Source organism: Indicator indicator, chromosome 3 (assembly GCF_027791375.1).
Source record: "Indicator indicator isolate 239-I01 chromosome 3, UM_Iind_1.1, whole genome shotgun sequence".
Lineage (NCBI taxonomy): Eukaryota > Metazoa > Chordata > Aves > Piciformes > Indicatoridae > Indicator > Indicator indicator.
The window spans coordinates 39,668,041-39,689,378 of record NC_072012.1 but is presented as its reverse complement, the minus strand read 5'-3'; the positions used below and the strand labels follow the sequence as shown (position 1 = coordinate 39,689,378).

Below are 21,338 nucleotides of genomic sequence, written 5' to 3'. Positions count from 1 at the left end.
GAAGCCGTGATGGTATTCTTACAACAAATCATTCTTGTTCTAAGGTTTTATTCAAGTCAAACAAGAGATGTAATAGCTGATGCCTGAAGTGGAAAGCACTCTGTGTTTGAGAATTCACCTGCATTGTCTTCAAATGATAAATACTTTTTATCTTCACGTTAAAAAAAAAAAAAAGTCCTACTACAGGTGTTAAAAAATTGATAACTCTTATCTGAGTCACAGTGGTTTCATTTCTCCAAAGGAAACAGGTAAATGAGCAGGTAACAGTGGCAAGAAACAATGTTTGGTAAAGGCAATTAATCAGAAGTGTTAAATTAGCTATTGGCAATACCTGGAGAGGTATTAGTTGGCTAAATACTATTATTCCACATGTAAAAAAAGTACTTATTCAGCTTTATGTCGGAAAGTGATGTCTACTCCTTTGATAATTTTGTCAGCTATCTCCCCCATGGTTTTCTTCACAACTTTGAGATCATTCTCATGCAAGAGTTTCTGTGTTAGATACTTCTCTCGTTTGACCTTGCTCTTGGTCTTTTGTGATACATCCGGAATCAGGTATGAAATAATAAACTTCACAAAGTATATGATATGCTGGGGAAGGTGAAAATGAAAAAATGTCACTCAAGCTGAACGTTATTATTATTATTATAAATGAAATGTCACATTATCTCTTAAGACTCTGAGCTGGTTCTGTACACTGTATGTATCACAGCAGAACAGTATTTTAAAAAGCAGACATGACTAATGATAGAATAATTGTCTGATAAACAAGAAATTCTGATTTTCTAATCCTGATTGTAGCAAGGACTTTTCTGCCCTCTCTGGGGGAACCCTGGTACCCAGCAATTCCCTGCTGTATGGAAATATTGGTTACAGTTTAATATGTTGTAGGTTTGTTCAGATTACTTTGAGGCTATGAAGTTTTCTCTGCTTCAAGAACTCTGATCTAACCAGTTGCATGTTTCTGATGAATTCAGTAGTCTCTGGATTAGGCCTTAAGTACATTTTCTAGTTATATAATACCAAATATTCTGGTCCTTCATCTTGGACCAACTCTTATCTTTCATAAGCCCAGAATGTAGCTGCAGAGGAAGGAACAAATGCTTTTTGATGTGCATCTAGACACTCACCTCCTGCAATGACTGTCTTTACAGACTTCACTCTGCTAGTGCACATGTATTATCTAGGCTGTATGTAAACTTCATCTAAATATATGTACAAATAGTTTTGATATAGCTATCTCTTCTATTTCTGATAGTAAAAATTATTTTAGAGTTCTTCAGAAACAAACATGGGGCAATCCTCAGCTGATGCAATGACTTCAGAGACTTCTTTTTCTAATGGTGCTTCACTTAACATACATAGAATCACAGAATCATAGAATGGTCCAGGTTGGAAGGGACCTCTAAAAGTCATCTAGTCCAACCCCCCTTGCAGTAAGCAGGGACATCCTCAACTTGATCAGACTGCCCAGAGCCCTGTCAAGCCTCACTTTGAATATCTCCAGGGATGGGGCCCCAACCACCTGCCTGGGCAACCTGTACACCCTCGAAGTAATGAACCTGTTCCTAACATCCAATCTAAATCTGCTCTTTTCCAGTTTGAAGACATTGCCCCTCATCCTATCACCACTTTGTAAAGTCTCTCTCCATCCTTCTTGTAGCCCCCTTCAGGTACTGGAAAGCCACTATTCACAACCCCCTCTTCCCCAGGCTGAACAACCCCAGCTCCCTCAGCCTGTCCTTGTAGCAGAGGTGCTCTAACCCTCTGATCATTTTCCTGGCCCTCCTCTGGACCTGCTCCATCACTTTCATATCCTTCCTATATTGAGAGCTCCAGACATCTCCCAAGCTCTTGCCCGTGCTTGCATATATCACCAACTCTGACTGCTGTGCCTGAAGAGAAGTTTAAATAAGTAATGCTTGAAACACCATACACTTACCTCCATGACGATTATGAAAGCCAGCTTGGCTGCCATGACATGCCAGTAGTATATGTTATGCTCATATTGGTGCTGGTGACCAGGAGGGTAGCGAAAATCTCGGTATCTGAAAGCAATGCAAGTCAGGATCTAGGCTTAGGCATCTCTGCAGTACGGCACTGTGGCCAGAGGATGGAGCAAGACATGTCCCTGCTTAATGCATCCAGGAACAGTCAGCTGCATGGAATGACAGTAATGGGCAAAATCGTATCTGCAGAATAAGCTATATTTGGCTGATATGTCTATTTTGTTTTTACAGACTATCAATTATGAGAAAATTAAAGTAACAATCTTCTGAGCAACACAGACTACTGCCACTCAGATCTGCCATTCAAAATATGCTGGATTTTACTGTGTTTTAACATTTGTTACTCAATATTGTTAATCGAATTAGATGACTTAGATATTAAAAATAATCAAATTAGATTATTTAGATATTAAAAATAATATTTTTTTTGGACTTGGAAAAGAATGGTTATTTGACACTCGCCTGCATGTCGTTTGGTTCCCAAACCAAGAGGACAACGGCTTGCTTGCATTCTTGAAGTCTGATATACTGAAGACAGAAAGGGTACTGTTTATGTACCCTTTCATGGTGTGGCTGCTATGACTCCCATAAGGAGGGACTGAAAAGGACCAGTAGTAAACCAGACGAGGAATCATGTCGGATGTAAAAGCTATGATCATAGCCTGCGTTTCAGAAAAAGAAGATAAAAAAGCAGAGCAGTGTTTAAGAAATAAGCCTTAATATGCATGACTTTGCCATATATAGTATCTCAAGAGTGACAGTATGAGCTAAAAATAGAAAATATGTGCTTTTTTAGCCAGTGGTTCCCTCTGTAAATGAGCATGTAGTCACTCATGGGCATAAACCGACCTCTTTCTGGCATGTGCACCCTGTAAGGGTTTTTAATTATGCAAGCTCTTCTGGATGCCTTTAAAAAGTTATACTATAACACACTTTTGTTTTTCCTCATGAGCATGCAGTAGAGGTCAGTAGCCAAACTCACCTTACTCTAAGGTAAACTTCAACAAATATGCTTTCTATCAGATGTCCTTATGAGATCCTGCCTGATGAAACTCATGGAAACAACAGAAGAGTCCTTCAGTAACAGAAAACTAAATTTTACCAGGGACCCAGAAGTTTGAGTAAAGAAATTAAATTATATATTTTCCCTCTGGCCCTAGAAACCTCCTACTCTTTCTGTGGTGCTAGCCAGCCCAAATTCATCTTGGCAGTTGTTGCTTCATAAGTTTCAATGTCAGTACATTTGGAAATTGCTCTTGATGCCAAGATAATTTTTTTTAGTAGCAGCTGCATAGTGCTGTTTTATATATGACGTGACCATTTGTTTTTATCTCACTCCCAAGAGAGTACCTGTCCTACTCAGTCACAAACTGGGTAGGAAATTGGATCTGTGGGTTTGTTGTGGGAAGTCTTTTCTAAATTCATGAGCTTCCCAAAACATCCTATTCTGGAGAAGAGGCTAACTATGTTTAATCCAATCTCCTCCTCTGCCACTGCTACTTCCCTATGAGGAAGACTTTCCACTGGCAAGATCTTTAGCTGAGAGTCTAGCAAAAAGGTGCTTGGACAAAGCATTATGATAGATGTCTCTGGTGCCTAGCACCCAAGAAGAAGTGACAAGCTGCACTCCACAGCTGAAGGAGAAGTCCTTTGTCTCAGGGCAGGGAAAAAAAAAACACATGACAACATGGATGGAAAGAACCAAGGTAGAGACATGAAGGAGAAATGTAAAGCAGAGATCTAGTGGGATCAGAGGCACGAGGCTTAGCTGAGGCAAAAGGGCAGAAAAAAGGTGTGGGACAGAGGAAGGAGCAAAGTGAAGCAGAAATGGGTAACAGAAGAGCATGAGAGCTGGTAAATATCTGTATTTCGTTCCCCTTCAAGCCCATCTGTGATTTGTGCAGTCTGTATTTCCTTATTTAATGAGATGGGGCAAAAATTGTCTCTTTGCTCAGCATTTCAGCAAGACAGCCCAGCCTGAGGAGGTATCTGTAAGTTGTAGAATAAAGGAAGGAGAGAAAGCAGAAAGTGTGATACCGCTCTACAGTTCCCCAAACAATGATGTGGTGGCAGTGTTGGAACCTACACAGCCACTGTGCCTCCTGCTTCTCTCCCTAGTAGTTCACTTATGTCCTGTGATGGCTCAGGCATTGCTGCAGCTGTGCAACAGATCGGATCATGGCACCGATCTGGCTGGGAATCCCTGCCGGATCCATTCCCTGATCTGGTTCACCCTGTGTCTGTCAAACTGCTGGTGCCAGCCCAACGCAATAGACAGGAACAAGGACAAAAGACAGGGAAGGGAAAGGACAGGGGGTTGAAAAGGGTACAAGACACATCCCACCTCAAGTAGCACCACTGCCAAGTGATGAACACCTTCCTAATGTCTTACTTCTTGAGGTGGCTTACTTTGAAATACCTGAGAAGCTAAACTCTAGTCAAGACAAAAGTTGCAGGAACAATACTTTTGAGACTGTGATCCATGATCTATATTTGTTTTCCCAAAAATATTGTTAAAACTGAATTCAGGTGAGAGAAGTTCACTTGGCTGATGATAAAGAAAAGGGAGGCTTCCTAAGACTAAGATACTAATTTAAAATTTTCAAGGATAAGATTTTTTTTTTTGGTGCTGTACTCTGTTTTAAATCAAATGTAGCTGACATGCACTTTTAAATACTGTTTTTAAGCATCATATAGTAGTATGAAATGAAGTGAGAATTATGTGCTGTTTATATTTATGTGCAGAGGAGGTGGTTTTGGCTGACAAGAAATATATATTACCATGTCTTGCAGTTGCAGGGAGACAACCTCACACCTAAATTACTTTGTTGTTAACTGAAGTACAAGCATAAAAAGTTTTAGTTAAATAAAATTTATTTCTGTTCATTACCTCATCCAGTGAGTCCATAAATTAACTAATAGCATCTGAACAGTAAGGTAAAAACATCCCCTCTCCCTGTGGACCAAATGATTTTGATTCTTTGTATTATTTAGAAAGATGCTGGAATATGATATTTATACAACTTAGTATTTGCTCTAACTGATTTTCTTTTTTTTTTTTTTTGCAAGGCCCCAGGTCTCTCATCATCCTAAATCTGAATCCTGTCTTTCTTTTCTCCCTTTCTCAAAATGATATCCAGATGTGCTCCAGAGAGCTGCAAGGACAGAAATATGAAAGCTAATCCTACACCACCCTCTCAAAGGGAAAATATTGTTTCCTCCTGGATTATGGGCTGCATTTCAGAGTATTGCACTGCAGAACTGCAAACAAATAGCGCATTCTCTACTTCCCAAACTTTATTGCACAGTTTTCTATTTATACCATAACTAATTAAAATGAGTCTTCAAATCAGCAACAGATGCTTTGGTATGATGCAGTAGCAAGCCCAGTACCTGACTGGTAAGTCTCAAAATTGCTAGCTCTCTGCAAAAGTAGCTTGCAAGTTACTAGCAGGTGTTACAAAAGTAATGCATGGAGGAGAAGACACTACTCAAGTCTAATCAGCTGTAACATGTCACATAGAAAAGAGGTAACAGCTTTGGTGTGCTAAAGAAAAATCAAAGCAGGGATGGAAAAGGAAAGACTGATGGTCTATACTAGATCCTGGATGTTAAACAAGAAAAAAATGTTCTTAAAGGAAGAAAACAGCTTCTAGCATTTGCTTTAGTACATGGTTTTATGGTTCACACTTCATCAGCAAGAAATATGGATCTCTCTGAGGTCCTTACAATACCTGCAGCAGGGCTTTTTTAACATGACAGTCTGTGGTGCTGTGCCCCTTGCATGCTAATAGCCCCAATGATGTCAGCAGCAAATGCACTGCATTCACACTGACATTAATTGTATCTAACCCATGAGACCTCCCAAAGGGGTGACTCTAAAAGAAACATGCCTGCAGTTAGGAGTCACATCAACATTTGGACTGAGTGCCTGTCAAGGACAGAGAGTAAAACCAAGCTGTAAATATACTTTTGCACATCAAGGACTCCATGGTTTTAGTGATGCCTTGAGGGGTGTAGCATGTAAGGAGGATTAGCTTCAGGTAGGCTGTGGCTGGGTAGTGACAGACATTTATTGCAGGGACATTTTTCTTCAGAAAGCAGGGCATCAATACATTCCTAACAGAAGCCTACATGTCTGAGTCATTGTAAGGTCACTAAAGCCATTTTAACGCCTGACCTGAATATCGTAACGACTATGACTAAGCTACTTGTAACAGTATTTTAAAGTAATCTGAAGATGTATAGCCAACTTTTTATTCCATAGTGGTATTATAAGATCCATCTGGATTGACTAGAAAAAATGATTAGCTTATCCAATAGCATGACACATTTGTTTTTCTGCCAGGGCACAGCGAGCTTTTTGACTTTTATAAGTTTTCTAGCAGCATAGCTGAGAAGAGGATATTGATGCACCAATAATGTTGCCTCTACTTCTAGACAGGATAGTTGAAGCTATGGCTCATCTGTGAATTTGCTGGGATTTGCCTTGTTTTCTAGGAGAGTTAACCAGTAACAATTTTTTACACAAGCACTAAACCAAAAGATCTCCAAAATATCTCTGGTGCCACCTGACATTTTTAACAATCTCAACATGTGTTACCTAACCTACATTATTGTGTTTGCTTGTTTGTGTGTTTTAATTTTAACACCAGATTTATTAGTGAGACCTGGATGTTCACATGCCTATGTAACAGCTGGATTTATGTTTGTCTTGCCCTAGCAGAGCAGTGCAAAACAGAGTGTGTGCTTGAGCTTGCTGTTTGTCTTCCAGATTCTCCCATAAATTTTCCATCCTCAAGTTCCCTTTTGTTGCCAGCATTTCTCTGTGCTTAATTCTTTGCCTTAATGTCCTCCTAATTCTCCTCTCTACACCCCAGCTATGTTTATCATCCCTGTTGAACTGCTGTATCACGAAATAAAGTTCCAAACACGAATAATGGCCATTCTGAGAGACCTTTAAATACCTGAAAATATGTCCAGTAGCTAAGGCTGGCATAGAGAATTTTCCTAATCACTGAAATCCACCATGGACTCCTATTTCTATGTGTTATCATCCCCAGACCCTGAATAATGAAAACAAGCTACTGACAAGATGACAACCCAATAGGAAGTCAGGTGATGGGAGCTCATCTCTTGGCTCTTCAAGAACTGCCTCATCCTTCCAGAGGCAAAAAAGAACTTCTTAAAGTGGAGAGAAAAAACGAGAGAGGAATATGCAGGGACACATATACCTGAGATACAGGAATCTAAGTTCATGTACTTATATTGAGCATGCCTGAGATAGAGAAATAAAAGTTCCTGTCCTTATTTAAATCTGAATTGTTCTTTTACTTGAAATAAGATCCATATCTATGAGGTCAGCATCTACAGTAGAGAGTTCTCTCTCCCTCCTTTAAGCCAAAGTCCACCATTCTTTACATAGGCAGAGCCTGCTGTGAGAGCTTGAGCTAAGATGAACTCTTGTTGAACAAGGCTATTAACCGTGGGCAGTCTGTGATGTTTCTGTCCCTGCAGAAGAAACCAGTGGTCTTTTAAGAAAGGTCAGCAATGAGATTTTTTGAAAGACAGATTGGATGAGGCCTTGAGCAGACAAATCTGGTTGAGAGGTATCCCTGCTCCAACCTCCCTCCCTCCCATGGCAGGGAGGTTGGAGCAGATGATCCCTAAGGTACCCTTTCAACATGAGCCATTCTGTGATTCTGTGATATTAGTTACTGTTAAAGAATAAGTAATCAAACAACTGACAGTGGTAAAATCTAATGAATTCTTTTCCTCCATACAGTGCAACCTCTGTGTAAGATCTTGGTGAATTAATGATAGGGGAATTTCGAAGGTATGAATTTAATTATATACATCAGGAAAAAAATTTCTATTTTAAAGAAAATATTTTAAAATGCATTTAAAATCCAACTGAAAACCAGATAAATTTGCAAATTCTCAGAAAATTCATTCTGATCTCAAAAAGTGCTGCAATTTTGAGCACTTGTATTTTTAAGTACACATGAAAGAAGCTGAGTTACTCTTTTGAGTGCAAAATTGCTAACAGCCAAATACAGATAAGAAGGCATTGACTGTAAGATTTGTAACAATTAGAAACAACAATCACTTATAATTTAGTTAAGCTGTAACCTCTTCCCCCGCAAAAAAAAAATCATGCATTTATCTGTATATTGTCCAAACAGATCTCTGTACTATGCATGCACTATAATTTTAGGAAAGGCATGCTGTAGTGTTCACATGTAACAGATTTTTCTGAAGATTCTAACAACTGTAAATTAAATTAATTTTCTTTAGGTATAGTATTTTAGACAGTTTCCAAAACACCTGGAAATTAACTGAGAGCTTGCTTCACAGGGGCAGAAGTCTTAAGGAACTGATGCTAGTAACTAATTTAGGATCGCTTAAGTGCTACATTGCCCTACAAGGCATTCCCACATTTGCATATAACACCAGCAGTGAAGACATTTTACTTCTTGCAGTTGCTGGCACCATACTCACATTGGTGACCACTGCCAGAATGGCTATGCCTTGCATAATGGGCTGCCAGGCACCGATGTCTTGTGCCTTCTGTGGAACCATGCGCCTGAACTGGGTCGTCAGCTTCCACGCATCCAGGCGGATTTCCAACATGTTGTTGATAAGAGCCAGGAGAGGACCCAGGGGGAATGATGCCACAAACAGAGTGACAAAGCCAAATTGTATAACTGTCAAAGGGAGAGGTTAAATACATTAATGAGGCTTCCACTTACATGTGCACGTAAGAGCACGTATACTCCAACTGTGGGAGAGAGGGACAAGAAAGAGTAGCTGAGTTCCTAGTGAATTTTCTGCATTAAAAGAGAAGAACACAACTACTGAAAAAAAACTGTACGTGAAGGGGACAGGAAAATATTACAAGTCACAACACACCAAGAGGAACTATGCTGTGCATTTAAACATCCGTTTCTTTCTTACGTCTTCATCGTGAAGACCTGGAAGTCTAATGACTACCTGACTCAGTGCTGTGCTGGAAAGCCTGAACTAATAATCATCTTAGTGGTGTCAGGGTGCTGCAACATGTATGCTGGTAATTCTATGACAGACTGGATGGTGGCAACAAACTGGTGATTTGCCAGTTCCCATGAGGCCACTAATAAGTCCCAGTGATGGCAGAATCCCAGTAAGGTAATCTGACACAGGGCTCTGCTGAACAAAAGGAGAACATGGCAATGATCTGCCTTCTGGATGTATTTCTCAGAGGACAAGACAGGAAGCAGCAGTACTCCTCCTTGTACAATCACATGCTGTTTCCTAGTTGTAAATTGGATTAAGGCTTAGCTGCTTAATAAAAGCTTGCAAACTGTCTGTAATGGCTCATCAAAGCTTGTCTTGGAAAGCGTTCATGTCTCCTCTGTCTATGCACTTGTTAAACATTGTTTGTATGAAGATTTTCGTTAGAGCATGTTTCTATCCAGCAGTGGTAGTGAATCTGAACTAAACTGCTACTTACCCATCTCAAGGTACTCATAAAACAGTCCAAGTTTTCCAATGGGCTGCAGGTGGTAGTCGTGTTCCCAGCGTGGAACGAGTTTTTCTGATCTAGGAGCTGCACAGTGTCTTCCAATTAGATTCTTAACCCAACTATTAGCCAGGGAGAAAAAGACCAGCAACATTAGTAAAATAACCTAAAAAGGTCAGTAAATTGAAAAAAAAAAAGAAATAAATTGATGTTTATGCTTTTATAGCTTTGAATGGCAGATTTAATTATTCTGGAATTACAGAAAATTTACTTCAAACATGAATGTAAGCTCCTGTTAGCTTACCCTGAAAGCAGTTATTGACCACCATAAATAAAAGTGTAGAAGGGCAATATAGCACAATCATAGTGATTTATACTTCTGTTGTACTTTACATGAATTCAAGGTAAAAAAAGAACCAAGTTAAATGTAGGCCTGTGGTTAGACAGATTAACTCCTGATGACAAAATTCACAGAGTCACAGAATGGTTGAGGTTGGAAGGCACCTCTTGAGGTCGTATGATCCAACATTTCCTTGCACTGGTGGAGCCACTTAGAGTTGGTTGCCCAGGATCATGTCCAAATGGCTTTTGAATATCTTAAAGGATTGAGACTCCACAACCTCTCTGGGCAACCTGTGCTGGTGCTTGGTCCCTCTCATAGTAAAAAGGTGTTTCCTTATGTTCAGAGGGAACCTCCTGTGTTTCAGTTTGTGCCCATTGTCTCTGGTCCTGTCACTGGACATTAATTACTGACTTTGGTCTGTCTCTTTCTTTTTTATTCTTGTCCTTCAGGTATTTGTACACATTGATGAGATTGTCCAGGGCCTTCTCTTGTCCAAGCTGAACAGTCCTGGTATTATCTCCTCATCTGTGAGGTGCTCCAGTCCCTTCATCATCCTTGTGGCCCTTTGCTAGACTTTCTTCAGTATAATCATGTCTCTTTTATACTAACAGACCTAGCAGTGGACCCAGCACTCTGGGTGTGGCCTCCCCAGTGCTGAATATATGGGAAGCTGAAGATATCATCAGCCTTTTTTTACCATAAAGGCACGTTGCTAGCTCAAGTGCAAATTTTTCTACCAAGCTACTTTGTGCCTGGGTGGTCCCTAGTGCACGATGGTGTATGGGGTTGTTCTTCTCCTGGTGCAGGACTTTGCACCTTTCCCTTGTGGAGTTCCATGAGGTTCTTGTCAGCCGATTTCTGCAGCCTACCAAGGTTGCTGTGGGATGACAGCACAACCCTCTCAGTTAGCAGTTTGGTGCTGTCTGCAAAGTTGCCAAGGGTTATCATCCAGATAACAAATGAAGATGTTAAACAGGATGGGACACACTAGTGACCCCTGGCATATACCACTAGTGACTAGCCCCCACCTAGATTTCATGCCACTGATCACCACCCGTGGTCCTGGCCATTCAGTCATTCAGTCCACCTTGCTGTCTGCTCATCCGGCTCACAATTCAATAGCTTCTCTATGAGACCATTATGGAGGAGAGCGTTAGCAGCCTTACCGAAGACCAGGCAGACAGAACCCACTGCTCTCCCCTCATCTACTGAGCCAGTCATTTCATCACAGAAGGTTGGCAGGTTGGTCAACCATGATTTCCCCATGGTGAATCCATGCTGACTACTGCTAATGAATTTCTTGTCCTTCATGTGCCTGTAAATGGTTTCGAGGATTAGCTGCTCGGGGATTAGTTTCCCAGGGATTGAGGTGTGGCTGATCTTCTCATCTTAAAGGCTTGCTTAGGAATTTAAGAAAACTGATGAATTGGCTGTAGCCATTTTCAGCAAAGAACCATATTCAAAAAAGAGGGATTGGAGTGAATGTCTATCAACAGAGAAAAAAGCAAAATGGTTTTCCCTATACTTGCAGACATGCAGAATGAGAGAGCAGTTAAGAACCAGATCCAGAAGTGACATTCAGCATTTCAGCACCTAAAAGTCATCCTGGGAAGTGAATTAAAAATTCTGATCAGATGAATATATTGCCTGTCTAGAGAAGGGAGACTAAGTTTATAGCTGAAGGTGTCATCTGCAGTCATGGCCAGTCTAGAGACCCTTTCCCAGATAAAAGAAGACGGTGAAAAGAGGGATGGGCCTGCAGGTTCATCCTGCTGCCAGCAGCCTACACAGAGCTTTGGGGTCTGGCAGAACCAGTATTTACAACATTCTTTGAAGTGTGGTCACTGTGCAGCAAAGAAGCACAGGCCACAGGCTTGTGAGAGCAACAACCAGAGGGAACACAATACAGACTGGTGATGATGGCATTCAGGAGGATATGTGCAAACTGGGGAGAAGGAACAGAGTCCTGTATATTTTCTTTATCTAAATTACATCCTGGATAGTTTCCTGATCTAAATTACGTGGTTAGCACTTTGCTTGTTGTTTGCATTGAAACGTGGCCTTCCAGAGATCTGCCCCACTGAATGAGAACGTGCAGGCACTATCAATGTAAAATATGACTACCAGTCCAAAAATACCCAAACTGTCTTAAAAGACTGGTTTAATTCTTTCAGAATACAATGTGCAGCTATGAAATTTAGTGACCAAATGCCTGCACACATTAAACAGAAGCAGTAGCTTTCAAATATGAAAGAGCAGATTACTAAATAGTTTAAACTTACGGAAGAAGCATTTCTTGAATGTTGTTCCAGAGTGCTTTCCCTCCTACTATGATGGCAAGCTGGGTTGTGAGTTCAAGGAGACATCCACCTGGATCACACTGAAGGGTGGGAGAGACACAAAAAATTTTTGAAGTTGGGTAGCGTTGCAGGCCTTGACAAAGCATTTAAAATAATGCATTCCTGGTTTATTATGACCACATTTTTTAAAGCAATACAAGAAGACTATTTCAGCAAGCCTTTCCAGTAAAGTATGCAAAAGCCAGTCCCAGGCCACGTATGGTTGCATAGGATAGCTTGACAGGACACTTGTGAAAGAGCAAAATGGCAGGTGAAGTCATGCAGCTCTGTACTGTGCTGTCACCAGGCAAGGGTTGCTCAGCAGAGTAGCAATACTTCTGCTGATGTTCTTCCCTTCCCATGTGCCAATTCACAGACTGTTGGACCACAGGAAAACAAGCTTTTTCAGGTATGTGCAATACATTCCTAAGCTGACCTGGTCTCGTGGCTAGGGGTTACTAAGGAGACAATTGCCTTGGGAGGCAGCCACCTTTTAAACATTTGGAGATAATCAAAACCCACCTGGGTGCTTTCCTGTGTGACCTACTCTAGGTGATCCTGCTCTGGCCTAGATGATCTTTTGAGGTCCCTTCTAACCCCTAACATTCTGTGATTAAATGTGTACAGTTATGTTATACTCTCCTAATTGCAGCAGAATATCTGGACCACTGGCTCCTGTTGTTGAAAAACAAAGACTATCACACACTCTTACCTCTTCGTTGCGATACTTTCCTAGCCAATAAACTGGATTTCCAGGGTGACCTACAAATTTACCCTTAAAGAAGGCTATATAGAAGCATGAAGAATAGTAGTTGACAAACTGGAACAAGAACATCTTTGTGGTCAGACTGTTTTCATATTCAGTTTGTGTCCTTGGAAGCTCTGCAATTAAAAAAAAAATATTTAAAAGTCAAAAGCCAGCCTACAAGTAACCTACAAGCTGCTTTAGAGCTGTAAAAGTATGTGTATGCCTTGTATCCTTAATGTGACTGAAAATATTGTAAACTAGATTGTACATAATCCCCATGCATACTGTAACCATTATGCTAATTTTAAAACTATATAGGTTGTAAAAAGGAAAGAACTTGTTCCCTGACAATAAAGAAAAAGCAATAATTCTCATAATTCAGGGTTAAAAAAAAGCATCCAAAGCCAACACAGTCAGGAAAGATGCAAATGTAACAGTGAATTGATGAAACAGTATTAAATGAAACTATATTAAAACACTGCACTGCATCACACATCTAAAATAAAATAGCTACTTTAATGTTGATGGCTTGGATATAAAGAATAATAATATTTGTGACTGTTTATCTAGTTAATAACATGGGAATGGTATCTAGCTTTGGAACACCGACCTTATTTCATTTATTCACAAGAAAATAGCTATTTTCCCCATAAACAAAAGCTAATGTAATTGAATGTGTTATGCATTGCTGATCTGTTTTCATAAAGCTTGGTTATTATAGTAATTTTCTTTGCTTTGTCTGTTTCGCAAGCACAAAACTGTAAACAATTGAACTTTCGTGCTGGCTATCCAAGGAGTCTCAGAACAGAGAGATGAATATTATATTCTTTAGATACTGAGAAAATCTGCATTTGAAAATTTCCAGGTGGCATGGTGTGGTTTGGTGGGAAAATTCTGAAATGTGTGGTACGAGGTTTCATTTATTTGAATTCTTATTGTCCTATGCATACTACTTTTTCTTACTATTTGAACCCAGATTTCTATCTGAGGGGCAGCAGCAGCATACCAAAGTCAGTAATCAGGATTGCCACTTTTTCATAGACGATGTTGAGAACCATAATGACTATAAAGCTGATGAGTGAAGCAGTTACTGAAGTGGCTGTCTGCGGGGTCAGGTACTTGCGGATCGCCTCCGTTTCACTCACGTGCTGTGACAGCGTTGCAGAAAACACCAGGAAAACTGAGAGCCTGTAGACAATGACTCCAATAACTGAGGCAATAATCAAAAGAATCTGCCAAGAGAATGCAAGAAAGCTGTTAATGTTGAATCACTGACTTCAGGAAAAAGTGAGTTTGAAACACTTTTTTTTTTTGCAATAGGCAAAAGGAATCCAATTGTGTGCCTGTCATTCCATTTCGAGGTGATGATCAAATAAAATAGAAGGCAATAAATATAGAATCCATAAAATAAGTGTTTTTAATTTTTTTTTCATGCAACATAGTCAGTCTGCAGGAAAGAAAAGAGATGGCTTGTTTTATGACTAGTAATGTGGTTTGTACCGATGCAAGCAGAGATAATGAGATGTGTAATCAAATCTTATGCCTTGAGGCATGTGATGGAAGAAATCTCCCTCTTTCAACACGGGCCAATTGACAGGCTAGCAAATGTAATACTAAGTCTGCATTGATTTTGGAGGGGGATATACCTGCTCTTTCACATGATAATTTTGCAGATTACAGACCCCTCAAAGGAAGAGAGAAATTTTAAGACAAGGCATGTAATCTGCAGGAGTTGTAATAATGATCCTTGTGCCTCATCTTGCTTGCCATCTTTTTTTTTACTATCTCTGCAAACTGCTATGAATCTATCTACCTTCCTCCTACCCTGCGCATAATAAAAATGCAGTAGCACAAATGAGAAACTCTGATTAAACCTCTTCCATTCAACCTAAAGTCTAACAGCAAGCCAGTATTCTTTCCTTTGTGTCACAGATGTGACAAAGCCAAGGCTCTTCTGGGCTAACAGTCACAACTACCTCCTAACTGTCTCCTAATACCAAGAATGAGATCTTTACTAGCTACTGTTTGTGTTATAGGTGAGGAGGACATGCAGCATGCTAAAACACTGAGCTTTCCAAGGTGATCTCTCTGGGTGTGCTCACCATGTTATATATTGTTTCATGGGTGACTGGACTGCTCTCAAGTTTTACTTGTAATTAAAGCAGCAGCTCTGGAAGATTAGAGAGCATCCAGCTTTGCTCCATGAACTGAAGCAAAAAACCTGAAAGAGACCCAGGACTGTGAGACACGATACTGAAACAAACGTCTGGAACAAGAAGGATAGAAACTTGGAGGGAGTAAAGCATATGAACCAAAGTCTTTTACCTTCTCACCCCACAAAAGCAAAGATATTTGTCTTCAAATAACGAAAGAAAAACCAATGGACCACATGCTGAAGCATAACTGCAGGATATTTTGGTACATATTTTCTATTGACTGTCACCTATTGAGGATCCAGTTTCTACAGCTACCTTCTTCAGATGGATCCATACCTTACGGGCTTGGTTTATGCATCAGACGGACATCCAACTTAACCTGTTCCATTGTTCCATTGTTATCTTTTGTTCAGTTCAGGAGGACCTTTTTTAAAATACTTACTAGAGAAGTAAATTAATGAGGTGAAAGAATAAGAGGAGAACTTTACCCAGAAGAAGACTGCACTTGCACAGAAAGCCATCCTTATGCACTTCCCACAGGCAGTGTATGGCACATGTTCTTCTTGCTGTAAAAGATTTAGAAACAGATCAAGGCTGCATCCAATCTCTGTGTGTGTGTGTGTTTGTGTAAATTAAACTCTTTATGATATTAAGAGCAGAAAGAAGGGGGGAAACTCCCTGGTTTCATTTCCTTTCCTGCTTTGTTGTCTTGGAGACTCACTTTTATTCAGTTTCAAAATTCTTGCCTGATTACAGTTGTCTTTTTCTTTGCTGTCCATTCTAAGATAAAAATCACTTCAACAAAGGCTGAGTGTCCTCAGATCTTGCTGCCTTCTGCTATGACAAGGTGCATAGCCCTGCTGAACAGAATCATCCTTCTTGGCTGATCAGGGCATCCAAGGCCATTATCTTTCAAACCTCATTGGCTAAAATTAGCAGGCACTAAAGTTTTGGTCCCTGACCTCTGTATTTCTCAATTTATTCTGCAAGGAAAACGGGATGATTTTCCCAAGGAAAATGCCTACCTTGATATGGTGGTGTGAAAATTCATTGAGTCTTTGTAGGATTTATGAGGACCGAAATCATTATGTTTTAGCATATTCTTTGAACTCTCTGAAAGGAAATTTCTGGCTATGACTTTATATGTTAAAGGTGGCATAGGCTTATAAGCTTTTGAAGTACAAGATATAAAAGGATAGTTTCAAGTATGGCAGCTAATTCTGAAACTTTCCCAGTGCCCTCCAATAAACATCAGTATAATGTGAATGGAATGTGAAAGCAATGCAAATGATCAGATAAATGCCAAAGTAATAAACTGACAGAGAATAATAAAAAGTGAAGCTGAGCTGGAGTGAGCTACAGAAGCTAAAGCTACTCAAAATGTATAATAAATCAAGATTTAAAGTAAGATCCTTATAAATATGAATCATATTTCATTGAAATGAGGATTATCCTTGCTATTGTTAATCATAATTTCATCCACATGTGCTTAGCAACAATACCTTTCATGCAGCAACATCTCTGGTTAAAAACACAGTCTTGGCATGATACGTAATGTAACATCTTTCCTTTTATTTAACTCTTTTTTTCTGGATGACATTCTTAAGAAAAGACAGCAAATGTTCTGTGATCTTGGCCTCTGGCAGCAACAGTGAGCCATTTCTTGGGGGATTTAATAAAACAGACTTAGTCTCCTAAGCTGGGGATAATGTCTACTTCTGTTTATTTATGACACAGGACCCTCAGCAGTTCAAGCTCCTTGAATAGGCAACTACTTTAAGGTGTCTACAGCTAGGTACAAATTCCCTCCCTCACATCTGTTCTTGATAAATTCACTCTGTCCAGGCCAGCCGATCAACGCTCCTTGAAGCACTGCTGATTTGTACAGCTCCAGTCAGATCCAGTGTTTTCATGGTGTCACTGTAGCCCTCATTAGTTACCAAACTGCTCCTTACCTGTGTGATTTCATTCACTACTACATGAGTGCACCGAGCTTCATATTCTGGGCGAACTTGTTCCTCTTGCTCTAGGTACTCCACTGTGTCCCATTCATACTCCAGTTCAGCCTGCCGCCGCTTCCAAAACTCCAAAAACAGAGTAACTACCCAGAAGACAGACAAAATGATGCTCTGTGAGTGTGGGACACAAGGCTATAACATGTAGCTCAGTTTTCCATGGAGCTTTCCACACAGCTTTCCACAAACGTAGAATTAAACACTGACTGGCTAATGCAGAGCTGAAAATAACAGACTCTACTATTTTATGCCATTATAGCTTTGGATACACAGGTGCTTTAATAAAAGAAACCTCAGATAAGTGGTGGTGTAAGCACATACTAAAGAATGCACATACATGCATATACATTCTCTGCTCTGGTAAGACCTCACCTGGAGTACTATGTCCAGGTCTGGAGCCCTCAATACAGGAAAGACATGGACCTGATGGAGCGGGTCCAGGAAAGCCATGAAAATGTTCAGAGGGTTGGAACACCTCTGCTACAAAGACAGGCTGAGGGAGCTGGGGTTGTTCAGCCTGGAGAAGAGGAGGCTCTGGGGAGACCTAATAGCTGCCTTCCAGTACCTGAAGGGGGCCTACAAGAAGGATGGAGAGAGACTGATTACAAAGGCCTGTAGTGATAGGACAAGAGGCAATGGCTTCAAACTGGAGAAGAGGAGATTTAGATTGGATGTTAGGAAGACGTTCTTTACCATGAGGGTGGTGGAACACTGGAACAGGTTGTCCGGGGAGGTGGTTGGGGCCCCATCCCTGGACATATTCAAAGTGAGGCTCAAGAGGGCTCTCGACAGCCTGATCTACTTGAGGATGTCCCTGCTTACTGCAGAGGGGATTTAACCCTAGACGACCTTTGGAGGTCCCTTCTAACCCAGACCATTCTATGATTCTATGATTTATCTGCTTCCTGCCTAAGAGTAGAATATGAACACTTTGGATTTCATATTATAGACCGCCTTCAAAAAAGTTTCTCATGGGATGCATGAAAAAGCAAACTAATTGGACAGATGAAGACCAAATGCTGGAGAGTGCAGGACTTCTACAAAAAAAGCAAAACTCAGTGTGCCAAAAATTGCCACAAGGAAAAGCTTGTGTTCATTTGGTCTGCAGTGTTCATGTGGACAAATTACCAGTTTGCAGACTACAAGAACCAACAGTGGTTCAGGTAAAGCTACTTAAACACAGCTGTCTTTCCTTTTCTGCTAGCACAAATCTAAAGAGGTTGAAGGTGTTTTTGCATAACATGGAGTTTAGAATGGTTCAGGGCTAGGCCAGCTGTTTCCTTGAACTGTGTTTGTAAAACTGGAAGCACTGGGAGATGAGGTACACATATGCCTAAGTGGTACTGGCTAGGTATGAATCCAGCCAAACTCATTACCTTGTCCCAAGACATTATGCAGTTAGATCTGGCAGCAGAAGCAATGACAGACCCTGCTGAGATGGTTGGGAGGTGCTCAGTATGACAGGTGCCATTATCATGATCCCCAGTACACCCAGATCCTTTATGACTGAGCAGAGTGCATCCTCAGACCAAATGAGCAGTCTGGCTCTTCAGCACTGCCTCCAGGAGGAGTTAGTATCCCTTCACTGCACTCCTCATTACTCCCATAGCCTGGGAGTAATTAACCCTAACAGTGGGGCTTTTTATTAGTTTGGCCCCTTGTCTTGAATGATGAAACATCAATGGCATGCAGTTACAAGTCCAAACATCAAAGGTTATTTCCAAAATCAGGTGTGGTCAATAAACCCCAAGCAGAAGCACTTAAAAACCAAAGAACTCCTTGGGCTGGGCTGTGAGATGACCTTGGCATCTGCACACATGCAAAACCCTAGGAAACCCTCCTCCCCTAATAAATCAGGTGCCTTTTTCACAAGCACTTCTTTGCTGCTTCATGCTTAGAAACAAACAGGCTATTCCAAGCAGTGCACCAGAGGATCACATCCTCCTTCTTCAGCAGAGCAAGGAAATTAGCCTTCCATAGACCTCTAACTGTTGCCCAATCTAAACCACAGGAAGTTACAGGCTATGCTGATTTGCCCCAGATGCAAATCCAGTTTCTGCTGGTGAGTCCAGAAGTGAGAGCCTTCTTCTGTGATAGCCTCTGTGCTAACAGTGAAAAAAGGACATATAACATGGGGACAATTCTCAGCCTCAAGGCAAAGAAAACTTCTAGCAGCTAAAGTAAACCAAGAGTCAAATTGTGTAGGAGCTGCTGCTGGATTTGATGTTTTCCTTTATTTTGAATCATCTTTTTTTAACAGTGGAAACAAAAGATGTTTCAGAATCAGGAGATTTGAGCGTCAGTTCCGTTTCACATTTGTAAATCTTGGTGTCCCCTTTCCTGTGTCCTTCACTACTGTCATTGAACATGGCCCCAGACATTCTGCCTCTGAAGCTGTGTCACCAAGGACTGATAAGAAATGCCTCCATGACAGAACCTGTGTGTGTTTAACTGATCTTGTTCAGGGAGGGGCAGCAAATGAAGTGGAAGCTGCCTCTCATCCATGAGACTTTTGCCAGTCTTGTCACCTCATCATGGGAGAAGTGGCAGAAATGTTGGACTACAGCCACAATGTACAGAGGGCTAATTCCTGAGGCCAGATTCCCTGGTGCATTATAGTGCTTTAAGATCTTTGAAGGGAATAGACAAAAAAAAAAATTATTAAAAGATTGTTGACGATGATGACACAAGAATATATTCAGAAGTCTAATATTATTTTAACTGTTTTGGACAAGGAGATCTACAAAAGTATTCCAGCAAGATGAAAATTGCAGCTGGAATTCTACTAGGACTGTGGGTCATTTGGATCCAGTACAATTTTGACTGAACACAATTCACCTCATTATATAGTGGACTTATGACAAGAATGCTAATAGACCTTGCAACCACCATTATAACCATGCAGCTTAACTTTGTGATTATTACTCTTGGAACCATTTTTCAAAACAGGAACCACAATTTTAATTAAAAAGCAAATGCTAAATAAATTAACTATTCAGATGTCAGGAGATTGCATTAGTAATTTTTTTTTTCATTTATTTTTCATTGCTAGTACTTTGATTTTAGCAGATATTTTGAAAGAAATCTTTTTGAAATGATGTCTTTCATTTTATATTTCTTTAAAGTAGTAGCTATTTTGATGCAGTTTAGGTCATCATAGGAAAAGAAAAATACTGTGTTTTATGAAGAAAGCAAATTATATGTTCTTGTCAGCCTCCATATTAATTAAAAATGTTACATGAGATATTTTATCTATAGTGTCCTGTATACAGCCCTGACATTGAAATTCTTTTGGTGATATTTGGATAAGGCAGTGCGCTGAAAGCTGGTTAACAAATGCTAATATGAACAAATTAAACCATTTCTGGGAAAACAAACCTTGCCTAATCTCTGAACACAGAACCAAGTGGTTTCACCCATGGGAAACATCATCCTGGTTTCAGATTTTCTCTGCTAAAAGACAAATATGGTGCTTGTACCTACTACACTTTTTACAATCAGTTTCTTAAATAAAGAGAAGAGTAAAAACTTGCTAGGAAACATAATAAATTACAGGTTTTTTTAATTGCCTTTTGCAGTCACACAGCTGTTAGTGGGCACAGACAGCTCCAAAACTCTTTGGAAATAACCCTAGCTCCTCTGCCAGATATGCTTAAGCATGTGGCTGGCTCCTGCTGGGTGAACATGAGGCAACCCTGATAATTTCAGACTTTTCTCCAAGTCAAACAAAACAAAACAAACACTGAAGATTAACTTTGAGTTATACAATTTTTTTTTCTTTCTTATGATGCTCAAAAAGAGTTCTTCTACAGAACCACCCACTAATGAATTCCTGCATGCTAGGAAACGAAGCCGTTGCAAATTTATCCATGTTTTCTTGGATAATGCCAGAGGCTTGGCCAAAATTAGATGACAAACCACAGTTGTTGAAATCAACTTACCCCATATTCCCATAAATACTGCAAACACCAGTGTCCCAAAGCTATCAAATATACAGAGTTTCTGGAAAATGGAAGAGAAAAAAAGGCTTAAAATGTAATTGACCTTTTTTGAAAATGTATTTCTACACTGACCCAGAACAGAAGCTGCTTCCTGAACATGTTGATTTTTAGTTTCATGTAGTTTAATAAACAATCTTTATTGATAGTGTTTGCTCAGTTTCTGTCAATGCACACCATCCTCTAGTAAATTAAGGAAATTAAATGTGAAGCCAGAATTAAAAATATA

General features: G+C 40.1%; 1 protein-coding gene across 1 annotated transcript in view; it reads right to left on the bottom strand.

The window, feature by feature from the left end:
- Positions 1-372: 372 nt before the first annotated feature.
- Positions 373-21,338, bottom strand: part of ANO6 (anoctamin 6) — a 57,471-nt gene continuing 36,505 nt past the window's right edge. Inside the window, exons 10-20 of the mRNA XM_054399986.1 lie at positions 21,053-21,113; positions 17,052-17,197; positions 15,585-15,662; positions 13,947-14,172; positions 12,905-13,074; positions 12,136-12,233; positions 9,502-9,632; positions 8,511-8,716; positions 2,472-2,671; positions 1,943-2,048; positions 373-591 (exon numbers count right to left, since the gene is read on the bottom strand). Of these exons, the coding sequence (XP_054255961.1) occupies positions 385-591; positions 1,943-2,048; positions 2,472-2,671; positions 8,511-8,716; positions 9,502-9,632; positions 12,136-12,233; positions 12,905-13,074; positions 13,947-14,172; positions 15,585-15,662; positions 17,052-17,197; positions 21,053-21,113 (1,629 nt within the window). The 3' untranslated portion in view covers positions 373-384. The remainder of the gene's footprint in view (positions 592-1,942; positions 2,049-2,471; positions 2,672-8,510; positions 8,717-9,501; positions 9,633-12,135; positions 12,234-12,904; positions 13,075-13,946; positions 14,173-15,584; positions 15,663-17,051; positions 17,198-21,052; positions 21,114-21,338) is intronic.